The sequence below is a fragment of the Beta vulgaris genome, chromosome 5, assembly GCF_026745355.1.
Source record: "Beta vulgaris subsp. vulgaris cultivar EL10 chromosome 5, EL10.2, whole genome shotgun sequence".
NCBI classification, from domain to species: Eukaryota; Viridiplantae; Streptophyta; class Magnoliopsida; order Caryophyllales; family Amaranthaceae; genus Beta; species Beta vulgaris.
In genome coordinates, this window is record NC_079206.1 from 47,090,947 (window position 1) to 47,103,562 (window position 12,616).

The following is a 12,616-nucleotide window of genomic DNA, read 5'->3' on the forward strand; positions in this document are numbered from 1 at the left end:
GCATATGAATAATGCAAAAGTCAAAACATTTACAAGTTATAAAAAACGAGGAAGTAGTAATAGAGATACGAAATCAATGATGTACTAAAAATGCTTCTCAAATCACCACTAGCACAAAACACCACTAGGAAGTTATGATACTCATAATTCACAAAAACATGCCAAAAATAGGCATATGATAACTATCAATTTCAGTTGATGTGTTATTGGTATGTATGTTGTATCTAATTTGACATCAGTTTATTAGCTTTGTATCAATATCTATTCTAATTGCATTTATAAAAGTTTTAGAATGATACTAAAATGCCACCTTTTGAGAGGGTTTTGTTACAAATTTTGATTTTTAAATTTAGTACCAAAAATACTTTCAAATAGTACCATCTTACTACTATGCTAGTACTCCAATTTTATCAGTTTATAATACCAATTAAGCAATCTATTTGAAAACTAAGCTAACCTGACTTAGTGGTAAGGAAAGAACCTTCCAATTAAGGTTGGGAGTTCAGTTCCCACAAGAGCACTTTGCGAGAGGAGATTCTTGTTGCCATTCCCTTCCCCCACCTTTAAAGTGTCTGTCAGCAAACGTAGGTCGGGTTAAACTGCAAGAGATTTCGAGTTAGTAAGGATCATTCATCTTACCAAACTTTTTAAAAAATACCAATCTATCTAATAAATGTCAAAGATAGACAATTATGACCTGTTTTCTTCGGCATAAAACAACTGAACTGAACTGATTACAACTGAACGGAACCAAGCCGAATCATATAGAAAAAAAAGTATTAGCAAAATAATAATTAGCAATATTTAAATAATAATAATAATAATAATATTAAACACAATAGTAATAGGAGTAATAAGAACAATAATAACATAATTATAATAAGTATAATCATGATATTAATATTTATAATAGTAATATTAATAGTAATCGTAATAATAATAATTATTATCATTGTTTTATTATCAGAGAATCAAATGACTGAACTGACTAAACTAAATTGAACTGAAATGATTGTAACTGAACTGAACTGAACTGAACTAATTATAACTGAAATGAACTAAACTAAACTGAATTGACTTGAAATAAGTTGGGTGAATTGACCCGAAAATAAGTTGGGGAGAACAGACCTTAGACACAACGAGTTTCTCGGATACTAGGCACTAGGCCATGTAGGAGTGCTTGAAAGCCTGGGAGAATCCCGAGAAAGATTAGATTTAGGACAAAGATGAGTTTGTTCTCAATTGCTCATGCTCACCTTCTCCTTCTCCCTCCACAACTCTCATTCTCAAACACCAACACTACCACCACCACCATTGCTTCTCCCAAGCTAAACATCTCCACCAAATCCCACAACTCAAACTCAAACTCAAAACCTTCTATTCTAACCAATTTCATTTCTCTTTCTCTTTCTCTCTCCCTTACTTTTTCTTCTTCATTACCTTCTTTAGCACTCCCTTCATTGAAGTCCCCTTCACAACCCCCTTTACTCTCTCCTACTACTCCCTTCTCTCAGTCCAAAAACTTGCCACTCGGATTGGAAAATGGGTATTTTCTCATTCCCACTTCTTTTTTTAATGCATTTCCTGTTGCTGTATATTAATCAATGCCGTTTATTTTTTTTCCGATAATTCTCATTGGTAATCCTGTGTTTTGGCGTTTTGCATTTGCTAACACTCTTTTTTTTTTTTTTTTTGTTAAATATCATTAATTGGTAGCGTTATACTCTTGTTGCTTGAATCTACGCTTGAAAAGAATAACTATAAATGATCAGTAAATCATTATCTTGTTATTGCAGAAAAGTTAGAGCTTGTCCATCCGTTAATCCTGGTTGTGTCACTACAAACCCAAAGTCTTCTAACTTCGAATTTCCATGGGAGATTCCTTCTAATTCTTTAGAAAATGCTGTTGAGGTACTAAATAATTTGTACTATGCTTTTTTTTTTTTTTTCACAATTAAACTCAAATGCGTGTTTATCTACATGAGATGATTTGGGTTGGTTAAAGTTATAGCTATAATGTGTGTAGTTTACAGTTGTTATCAAAAGCACATGTTCTGTGTAGGGTATTTTCTTAGTAATATTCCATTTTGTGCTATATGAATGACGAAATGAGCTCAATTTAAGCAGCCATTTGGGGATTTGAAAATTAGTTATGTGAACAAGGAAGTTGAAATTATCAGCTAATGGATTGATGATGAAAAAGTGGCTAAAGAATGATTGGCCTCTAATCGAGATGATGTACTAAAGTTGTAAAGTTTAGTAATATATAGTTGTAGAATCTAATTAAAATATGCAATATTGTAGATCATAGTCGACTGAATATGAAATCTACAACTAAAAATTTGGGATATATTTTGTTAGGTACAGCTCGGAGATGAACTAGACGACCCTCATAAAAACTGAAGTTTAGCATTTATCTCTTGAGTAGATCAATATAGATGGTGATAATGATAATTGTAGTCAGGTTTTCGGTCTTTCGTTTTAAGGAACATGATACAAATTTAATGTTCAAAAGATTTGTTTCATTTAATGTGAGACTATTTGTGTTTGCTTTATCATCGAGAAATTCTTCACCTCTGTAGACTAAAAAAAACATATAAATTGGTATTGATGTTTCCTTCTTTTACATGAAGTAAGAAGTGATACAAGGGTAGCTGTAGGCTTAAAATTCAACAATGCGCATTGTGTTTCCGTGTCTACTAGTCAGATTATTATGTTTCCATGACTACTAGTCAAATAATTGTGTTTCCATGTCCACTAATCTTTGAGAAATCCTATATCGCATCTATATACCCCTTGGAAATGGTCTAGGCAAAGTCATAATACCTCCATCGTGGTTATTTCTGATTACCCTCTATATTGTTGGATCATGTATGCACTTATTTCTGATTACCCTCTATATTATGGATCTTGTATGCACTATATCCAATATTTAAGAAAACTGTTTCTCCTCCATCACAAATTAACGTCCATGTAGGCTCTAATACACATAATAAGAGTATTAATGTGAAAGAGTTGGCTATATTGTAGATAGTATAAAAGAAAGAATAAATAAACTAATTGAGAAGGAAATATGGTTAGCATCAAAGTTTCTATGAGGGACCATATATAGCACATCGCAGGAATGGAGTATTTTCACTATAAAAGGCTACAAGATGTTTATCTGTAGACATTCCAAAATAATATAGTCGATGTATATTTGTGGAGAAATGCGACAACTTTATCTAGACTTTCCGAAATAGTATATATATGTTACTATTATTAGAGATGTTAATATCATCTTTATTTTGATGTTTTCACTATCACCAATTTCAAATTATCACTGGCAGGGAATGATCAAAATGTGTCCTGAAGTATGAAAATTTACAGAGAAAAAAGTATATGCAGAAGGATCTTTCTGAGTTGATAGTTATAAACAAGCTATCTCATAGTGAACTGAGAGGCACCATCTTGTGTTCATTTGAGTAATAAATCTCAACCATGGAAAAGCAAGCTTCTATTTGAACTCAACCATGAGAATTGAAAATTTAAAAAAACAGATCTCGCTAAATCTAAACTTCTTTACCCCCTAAACAACCAATTACTATTGTTAACATTGGCAGTAGTATGGCATATTGATATGTCTTATAGTTTTCCAAGGAATATGTATATAGCCATATAGGTATGTTAATATCATAAATGAAATTTACATCTGACACTGGAAATGTAATTTAGTAATGAGAAACGCCTAAAACCTCTCAGGGAAGAACGAAAAATGTATATAGATATTGGCAACTGAAGTACCAGATGAAACATACTAAGATTACCAAATAGGAACTTCTGAGAGCAATAAATAGTTTGGGCAAGTGGGGATCTGTTGTTATGGTGATATCCGTTGAGGGGTTTCAAAGTTAATGAGGTAGGGAAGGAGGTTGCTGTGTTGCATTTTCTTCTCTTGTTATCATCTTGTGTGTAAAACTGTTAGTTTCCATCCTTTCTTTCCCGTATTTTTTTACGCAGACTTTATTGTGCAAGTTAGGCATAATAACCTGTTTCAGTGTTTCTCACTTTCTCTCTTAAACTTCCATGTCCACTATTATAAAGTTTATGTGTGTTTATCTCCCACAAAGCTTCAGAATATTCGATTACATATGTGCTTGTGCTTCTCACTTAATCTACTTTTAAAAATACTAGTCAATACTCTACAGTCTACAGATACTTTATGACAATATTGCTGGGATTGATGCAGAAATTACAGGAAGCAATATTGAACACACAGAAAAATGCCAAAATTCAAGTTGTTGAAGACGCGCCAAATGGTAATCCTGTTTAACTATCTTGTGTCTGCCCATAGTTGGGGTGTTCTCTATTTTATGTTCTCATTTGGTAAGTGTACATGAATTGAGTAGAAAAATGCAAGCAACACATAAAAAGCACTTGTTTCATGCTTCATTATGGAAAAAAGTTAGACACTCATTTTGCATTGTAACTCTAATAACAAAAAATAACTGATGAAGTTGTTATACCTTGAATTAATTCTTTTTGGGGAAGTTTCACCATATTTTCCTAAGACAGGTTCACGAATATTCACTGTAAATCCCCTAACTTTTAATACATGCACAATATACTGACATGGGTTGACAAAGTTCACCATTTGCTGACGTCAACAGGTTATCTGGGGTAATTGGTGAACTTTGCAGTACCTTAGGCCTTAGGAATATACTTCTTTCGTTTAGAAATAGTTGCACCATTTCATGTTTTCACGTTTCTTGATGTATGTTTTCAACCATTAATATCTTTGATTATCAATAAGTAAAAATTATTAAAAGTTGATATTAAGAAAATATTTGTTGAGATGCATCTAACAAGATCCCACATGACCATATTTTTTCAACAATATAATTCACCAAATACAATCAACGTATAACATATGAATAGTAAATACTATGCAAACGGTGCAACTATTTCTAAATGGAGGAAGTACGATGCACTAAAAAATGTTAGGGACTTAGGGGTATATGGTTCAACTTTCTTTAACCTTGGGGGTATATGGTAAAATCTTGCTAATTTCTTTTGTTCCAAAATGTAAGCTAATTTTGGAAATGATCTCTCAGGACAGTACCTTCGAGCTGAGATCGATGGAGGTATTGGAGGTTTTGGGAGAGACGTCTTGGAATTCTTGGTAAAAGGAGATGTAGTAACTTATCGTTGTATGGCGACCAAGGTAACCTTCGTGTACCCCTTTACAACAGCTTTTGGGGATTCAAAGGGTCAGCAAGAGAGAATGAAGAAAATTGTGGAAGAATTAGGTTGGTATGCTCCCAGTTTGGACTTGATGGATTAAATTCACAGATTTAGCAGGGCTTTATGTTGATCACCTTCAATGTTGATCGATCTTCAGCAGTTGTGGATTTAGCAGAGCTGTATATCTATCTAATAGTACATCATTAAGGGAACAACTTCAGTGGAGAAAAACATTTGATAATATATTAAACTACTCTTAATTGTACATTGTGCAATTTTCAGTGTAAAATAGGACTTGTAGTAAAGCTTATTTTGAGATCTTAGTGATAATATTGAACTTAGCTTTCATTGTTCCCCTTCCGACTCAGAAATAGTATATAAGGTATCATCACTTTCTCAGTAACGAATTTGACCTTTAATTCTAGTTGAAAGCAGTTTTAATGACTTTATTAGATCTTATTAGATTAATGTCTTTATATTGTTTTAAAATATCAACTTTATAACAATTTTACTTATCCAATTAGAGATACATAATAAAAATGAAGAACTTCACACTCTTTTTAATCTATTTATTGGTCATTTATGTGTAGACCTGGTTATTGGACGGGTTGGGTTAGGGTCACTGCGGGCCGGAAGCGGGTTGGATCATAAGAGTCGCCTCATAAAGGGTCGGTAGCGGTCGTGCCAAATGGATAGTGGGCCGATAGCAAGTTGATAATGGACAGGCTGACAAATAAGCAAGAAAAATAAGGAATAGAGAGAGTCAAAAGTGAGTTTAAATGAATGACCGAATATGTAGTTGTTTTTACAAAACCTATTTTATTTTTCAAAATTATTGGGTTTCTTTATTAGCCCTATAATGACCATGTTCGATAATGACCCTATTCAATAAAGTCCTGTAAATTTGATCCTAACCCTTTAGCCATTGGGCTACCTTGTCCAATAACCAGGTCTACTTACGTGACACTTTATTTAGTGTAATGGCTTTGAAGATACTCCTATAATTTGAGTTATAAGCTATTTTAAGAATTGGTGAAAAACAAATAGGAATTTGATGAGGTTGTCGCAACCTATCAAATATAATCCTAGCAAGTCCTAATTATATATTCGAGCAAGTAGGATTGAACCAAAGAGAGATATATAACTTATACTATTAAATTGAATCTAATACAAAATTAATAGGAATATTGGGATTTGTGCATTGAATTAAACTAAATTATGCTATGAGCAAATAACAAATAAATGAATCAAATATAAAGAGCCTATGATTTGTTTCACTATGTATGAAATTCAAGATGTAGAGAAAAATAATAAAAACTTAATGAACCAGTCTATATTGCAAGAAAAAGCAGCTTAGACAACAGAAAATGTCGTCGCACAGAGCCCATGTTTTGTTGCTCGAACCTTTGTGTAACTAAAGATAACTCGTTGTAAGGTCATCCCCTTATCCACGCCACCTGTGCTACGTACTTTGGGCGACCAATAGCAGTATCATCGCCCATGCATGCTATCTAGGGCTCATACCATTTCTCTTCAACATTGCCCTTCTTGAGCTCCCTAAGCGGCTCTTGTATTGACAAGGATTGTTCTACTATTATTAATAAACCTATAATTAAGTATTTGCAAGACTAATAAACAATTTTGGCCTTATTAACTTGCAAACAATCGTGAAAAACTAAATAATAAGAAATAGAAGAGACTGTTAAGCAATTAATAATCAAAATAGTCCCTTGTAATCATACATAAATCCCCAAAATCCTAAAATAGTAATTAAACTACTCCACATGACTAACAAAGGCATAATTAAATCAATGAAAACGTCATGATTACTAATAAAAGATTAACCCTATAATTAAAGGAAGCAATACTAATAACATCCAATGAATAACAAAGAAAGAGTAAATAAGAAATATGACTATGAGAATTACAACAATTAGTACAAAGAGGTCTAATTTAATATAAAATTTAGACAAACTCAAGCCTACATTCTTTTAACAAGCTCATTCCATCTCACGGTAATCTAACACTATTCCTAACATTTCGTACTAACCTAGTCGTCCATTCTCTTCTCCTTCCTTCATTTCTCTTTGAAGCTCGAACAACAACAGACAATTTTAAAAATTAAACCGGCAATCTTACCGAATGGATTAAATGCAGTGAACTTCTAAAGTCATAACACTTTAACTAGTAATCTTCAAGTCTAGTCTCTAAATATACATGAATTATTTAATTATTTAAAGCACAAAAAAGATCATGATGAAAATAGTAGTCATGATTTAACTTTAACACTTCTCATTTTCCCCTTCACCATGGTCTTTAATTTCAAATAATATAGATACGGAATACAAAAAAGTATAGTATGTGCAACTTTTGTAAAATATGAATGAAAACACCCTTTCTTTTTCAATTTAAGCGCAAGTGAGATCATAATAGAGTTGAAAAATTGATCAACATGGACCCTACACAGTATACCCAAACCTGTAGGTTCTAAAAGTTTACATCGCTCTTAACTTAGGATAGAGTCCAAGTGGATTCAAATTGGATTCTATACCCATTGTCATCCTTATTGGAAATTGATCACCTTTTGATATCCACTACAAATGGTTCCTAGAAAATTGATCTCCAACCACAAAAATTCAAAGTCTCACTAAATTACAAATTTACAATTGATATGTTGTATAAATTTTCAATTGATATAAAATATGTATAAATCAAGATGACACATGTATAAATTGATGATTGGATGGATAAGTAGATTTGTATATTGTTATATGTAGAATTGGAGAAAAGGTAAAGAGAGATTGTAATGCCTATTTAACCATAAAAGAAAATGGGACAATTTTTTAAAACCAAATAGGAAAGTAAAGCAATATCTTAGGATGGAGAGAATATAAATTAATAAAAAAAAATACATAAATTGGTATAAAGAATATGTATAAACTGGTATAAATATAGTATACACACATACATATATATGTAGATATAAATAAATTGATAATATGTAAAGCTCTATAAATAATTATGCATGTGCATATTAATTTTTCCTTTGGTTCGACTCTTAATGAACAATCACGAAATCATTTGCCTTTTTCATTATATATATATATACTTTTATTTTTTTTGGGACCCCCCACTGGGAACCCCGTGGTAAGATGAAGAATCCTATCATATCACAACCTCTCGTAGGATAACCGGCCTAGATTTGCGGGCAAACACTTTGAGAATGGGAAATGATAAGAGAAAACCCTATTCCAAATGCCCTAGTGGGGTTGGAAGGTTTTTTCTTTGATACTAGGCCAAGCTTAGACTAGTATATATGTACTTTTATGGCATCAGTTCTTGTCACATTTTAAGTTTAATCCAATTATAAGGCGCATAATACATCCCCTATTCCTGCAATGCAAATTGTTTTGGCTGCAAGCCTGCAACTCCCTACTACCCCTAAAGTAAAATTTCACGATGCCAATGTTCTTTACACATCCACCCACTTCAAAGATCTTGTGATGGTATGAAGAACAGAAGCATAATAGTATAATTTTTTAAAAAGGTTGGTAGTATTACGAAATTTTTGCCATAAGAGGATGCAAAGGGACATCACACAAAAGTCGGAGACACTTGGGGTAAATTCACGACCTCCATTCATATGGCCTATGGGCATGTATTGACATACAAAAACAGTCCACTTTAATTCTTCAGGTCAAAAGCTTGAACTTTTTGCTATTTGAGGTATGTTACACATATTGCCTCACTTTAGAACGACATCATACAGCTTTGTTCTTAAGCAGTACATCTGCGATTAAGTACAAAAATTTGATGTGTTCAAAGACTACAAGGCTACAAGCTACAAGGCATGCTGAAAATAAGGACAGAATATGAGAAAGTAATATCTAATCCAAAGCATCCAAAACTCACAAGCCATCCTTATTTCAGAACCAGTAGAACAACTCTAACAGCAATAGCTTACCTCTTACAAGCTGTAGGTTTCATCTAGATGACAGCCTTTGGTGCAGATCATCAGCCAATTGTTGCCTCAAGTTTTCGCCGTAATAGTAAAAGGACCTCTCACTCTCCAAGATTCTTGGAGGAGACCCACTCTCTTCTGGCTCCTTATAGAGTTCGGGTTCGGGTTCCCTTGCGATCTGACACAGGTTATGCAACACGCAGCATGCCACAATGGTTTGAGGAGCATGATGGAGACCCACATTGAGATCCTGCAAAATTTTCCACCTACCTTTGAGCAGCCCTATGGCCTCCACAGTGGCTGATCTGCCCTTCATCAGAGCAGCATTAAACGTATTCTGAGCAGGGGTGCCTCTACCATTTCCAGAGAAAGGGGTCAGCAGGAAGGAGAGTGATGGGAAACACCAATCGCCGACAATGTATGGCCTGACAGGATGTCCCCTCACATTCACAACTTTATCCCAGACAACATCGCCGGACATAAGCTTGTTGTAGAGAACACTATCCCTGAAATGAGTAGCATCATCAACACTCCCCGGAGCCTTAACACAAACATCCCAGAAGACCTTCTTATGGTCAGCCACCACTTGGAGCTGAATGGCAGGGAACCCATATCGGCAATGGTACGATGAAGGGTCACTAATATCAGCAGGGAGGCGATGGAGCCGGACAGGGGTGGAATCAATGGCCCCACACAAATTAGGCAGGGAGGTGATCTCTTCAAAGGCCTGGGTTGTCTCATGGAGGCGTCGGCGGCCGGCAGGGATCTTAATGAATTCAGGGTAAAGTTTGGTAGAGAGGAGACGAGTGACCATGTTGGTGATCTTAGACACAAGGTAAGGGTCTAGAGAGTGGCGCTTGGCAAGAGTTTTAGCAGAAAGGCCATGACACAAGCGGGAGAGAACCATGGCAACAGCATAATCAGGGGGAAGGGAGAGATTGGACTGGGCTATATGGGGCTTGAGCTTATCAACAACAGTAGTGAAGACAGGATAGGAGAGGCCATAGGACGAACGCCACTGCGCATCACGGACAGGAGGGTCCATGGACCAGATAAGCTCAGTGGAGAGGGCTCGGAAGGCAGAGAGGGAGTGGTCAGAAGGGGAAGAGGAGCGAGAGCGAGATGGAGAGCGGGAGGAGGAAGAAGGAGAGGAAGAAGAGGATGGACGAGAGGCAGCAACAAAGGAAAGGACTGAGGCAATTGTGAAGAAGAGAAGAGGGGCTGCAGTGGAGGAGGTGAGGAGGGAGGAAAGGGAGGTGGTTGAAGAGCTTGAGAAGGAGGCGGCATCAGAGGAGAAGAGAGAAGAGGTGGGGTCCAAGTGGTTTTGCAAGTGAAGCAGATTCGATAACATCACCAGAAATGTTTGATCCATCTCTTCTCTCTGTAAAAGGAAAAGGGATATTACCAATTAACTAATAATACAATTAGAAGGCGATGAGTACATCTCTGGGTCCTTACAAAGATAGAATAAAATCAGTATCTAAACTTCCACACTCAACAATTCAAGCAGATCTAATAGTGTTGCAGTCAGTGTAGTCCAGAAAAGCTAGATCTGCAAATAGAAAAAAAGTCTCAAAAATTAGATTTACAAAATATCTTTCTCCAAAATAGCAAGCTCCTGCATTTTTTCTCTTTTCTTTTACGTAGAGTTTGTCCAATAAAAGAGAACTTGGAATCCTTCATAATAAAACAAGTGAAACTGAACTCTGTTTGGAAACCATATTAATGTTAGAATATTATGATAATTTCTACATAAGTGAACTATAGAAATCTATGGAAGACTTTAAATTTCACTAGTTTAATTTTTGATTATTGACAGCCACAGATAATACGGGTTCAACCCTGTTAAAATTTTCATTGCCTTTGCCACAGATTTTCCATCATTATATGGAACATAGTCGGACCATATAGAAGTATAACATAATATTAGATCTCGGCCGCATTAACGCATTATGACTGCTTTGTAAAGGTTTTTGAGCTTACAATGCCCAGCACATTAGGCCTCAATAGTGACAAACAGGCCCGTCCCTGAGCCAGGGCAGGAGGGGCGGCCACCCTGGGCCCGGGGATGACAGGTCATTCATCCCTGATTCCCAGCCACAACACTTGAAAAATTGATCTGATGAAATTAAACAAGAACAAGTGAACGCAAATATGCGTATCTACAAATTGTAACACAAATTTTCTTATCAATTAGCTCCATGAAACAAACAAACAAAAATTAACAAGTTATACCAGAAATTCATTCGAATCATAAGTTTATAACAGGTAAATTATCCATCCCTAAAAACATGAAATGACATATATGAGATAAAGGAAAAATAAGTTGAATTCATGAAACAAACAATATCAACCGCATAAAACCAATCGAATGAATAATCACGTCAAGTAGATCTTAAAAATCGCAATTCCACACCAAAATCCGCAACAAACCAAGTAGATTCATCTAAGGAACAAAACAAGAAGATTCATCTAAGGAACAAAACAAGAACCTGGAACGAGCTTCTGCAATTCGAGCTTCTGCAATTTGCGTATGAGAGGTTTAGAGGGTTTTTTTTTTTGAGGGGAAGAGGTTCTAAAGGAATTGAATTTGCGACTTTTGGAGTGTTACTACTTAGTACTTACTATACGCCTGTATAGTGGTGTCAGACCTGACCTATGATTACCTAGACCTAATTTGCACCCGACAAGATTATATCCTGACCTATTCAAATAAACCTACTCTCAAATCCGAACCCGATCGTAATCAACAAGATATTATTAAAATTCAATTATTTTTTTATATCTACAAAATCATTTTATGTTAATTTATAAAATTGCTTACATTTAATAATTACTTAAATAAAAAATTAAATTACATTCAATTTGACTACTTGAGGGTTACACTTTCAATATCATGTATTGGTTTATATTTTTATTTTCATTTATTTTTGAATTATTTGTGTACATTACTCTCTTGTTTTAAATTTACATCTATTGATGTATATTATTAAAGTCACAACATCAACAAGGTTAAAACCGCCGCCCCTCCACCCCCCCCCCCTCCCCTCTCTTTTCTCTCTAAACCCTAGCCTCCTCTACCCCTTCTTCATTAGTTAGGGGCTGCCATGGATGTTTTCATCCATGGTAAGCCCCTCTCCCCCTTTTATTTCCAGTTTTTAGTTATATTGAATAAATTAGTATCTATTTATGGGATTTTTTTAGTCTCTATTGTGAAGATCTCCTTCTCCCCTATGGGAGTTGTGAGTAGGTTTTTTTGTTTTTATTAGGTATGAGAAATTGTTCTCATTGGTTGAAGTTCGAGACTCAACATGAAAGTATTGGAATCTCAGATACGTTAAACATGGCTCGATCAAGAATGTTCTTCCGAAACTATGTCAGAATGATAGACTTCCTCATCAATAGCGCTGTTGGATTCAGCAAATACAAGAG

General features: G+C 34.9%; 2 protein-coding genes across 9 annotated transcripts; one reads left to right on the plus strand and one right to left on the minus strand.

The window, feature by feature from the left end:
* The first annotated feature begins 1,184 nt into the window (after positions 1-1,184).
* On the plus strand, positions 1,185-5,578 carry LOC104908023 (thylakoid lumenal 17.9 kDa protein, chloroplastic). The gene is made up of 4 exons (XM_010697071.4): positions 1,185-1,546; positions 1,797-1,911; positions 4,229-4,298; positions 5,094-5,578. Exons 1-4 carry the CDS (start codon positions 1,227-1,229, stop codon positions 5,321-5,323), a joined length of 735 nt encoding a protein of 244 aa, XP_010695373.1. The 5' UTR covers positions 1,185-1,226; the 3' UTR covers positions 5,324-5,578.
* A 779-nt stretch (positions 5,579-6,357) lies between these two features.
* On the minus strand, positions 6,358-11,825 carry LOC104908024 (protein ALP1-like). Of its 8 annotated transcripts, none has more exons than XM_048644500.2 (3): positions 11,677-11,806; positions 9,188-10,736; positions 6,358-6,790 (listed from the first exon to the last, which is right to left on the minus strand). In XM_048644500.2, exon 2 carries the CDS (start codon positions 10,554-10,556, stop codon positions 9,207-9,209), a length of 1,350 nt encoding a protein of 449 aa, XP_048500457.1. In that variant the 5' UTR covers positions 10,557-10,736; positions 11,677-11,806; the 3' UTR covers positions 6,358-6,790; positions 9,188-9,206. The 8 variants fall into 8 exon arrangements, with proteins under 8 accessions (XP_048500457.1, XP_048500456.1, XP_019108272.1 ...); XM_048644499.2 differs by having other exon boundaries at positions 6,358-6,811; XM_019252727.3 differs by having other exon boundaries at positions 6,358-6,814.
* Between the last annotated feature and the right edge of the window lie 791 nt (positions 11,826-12,616).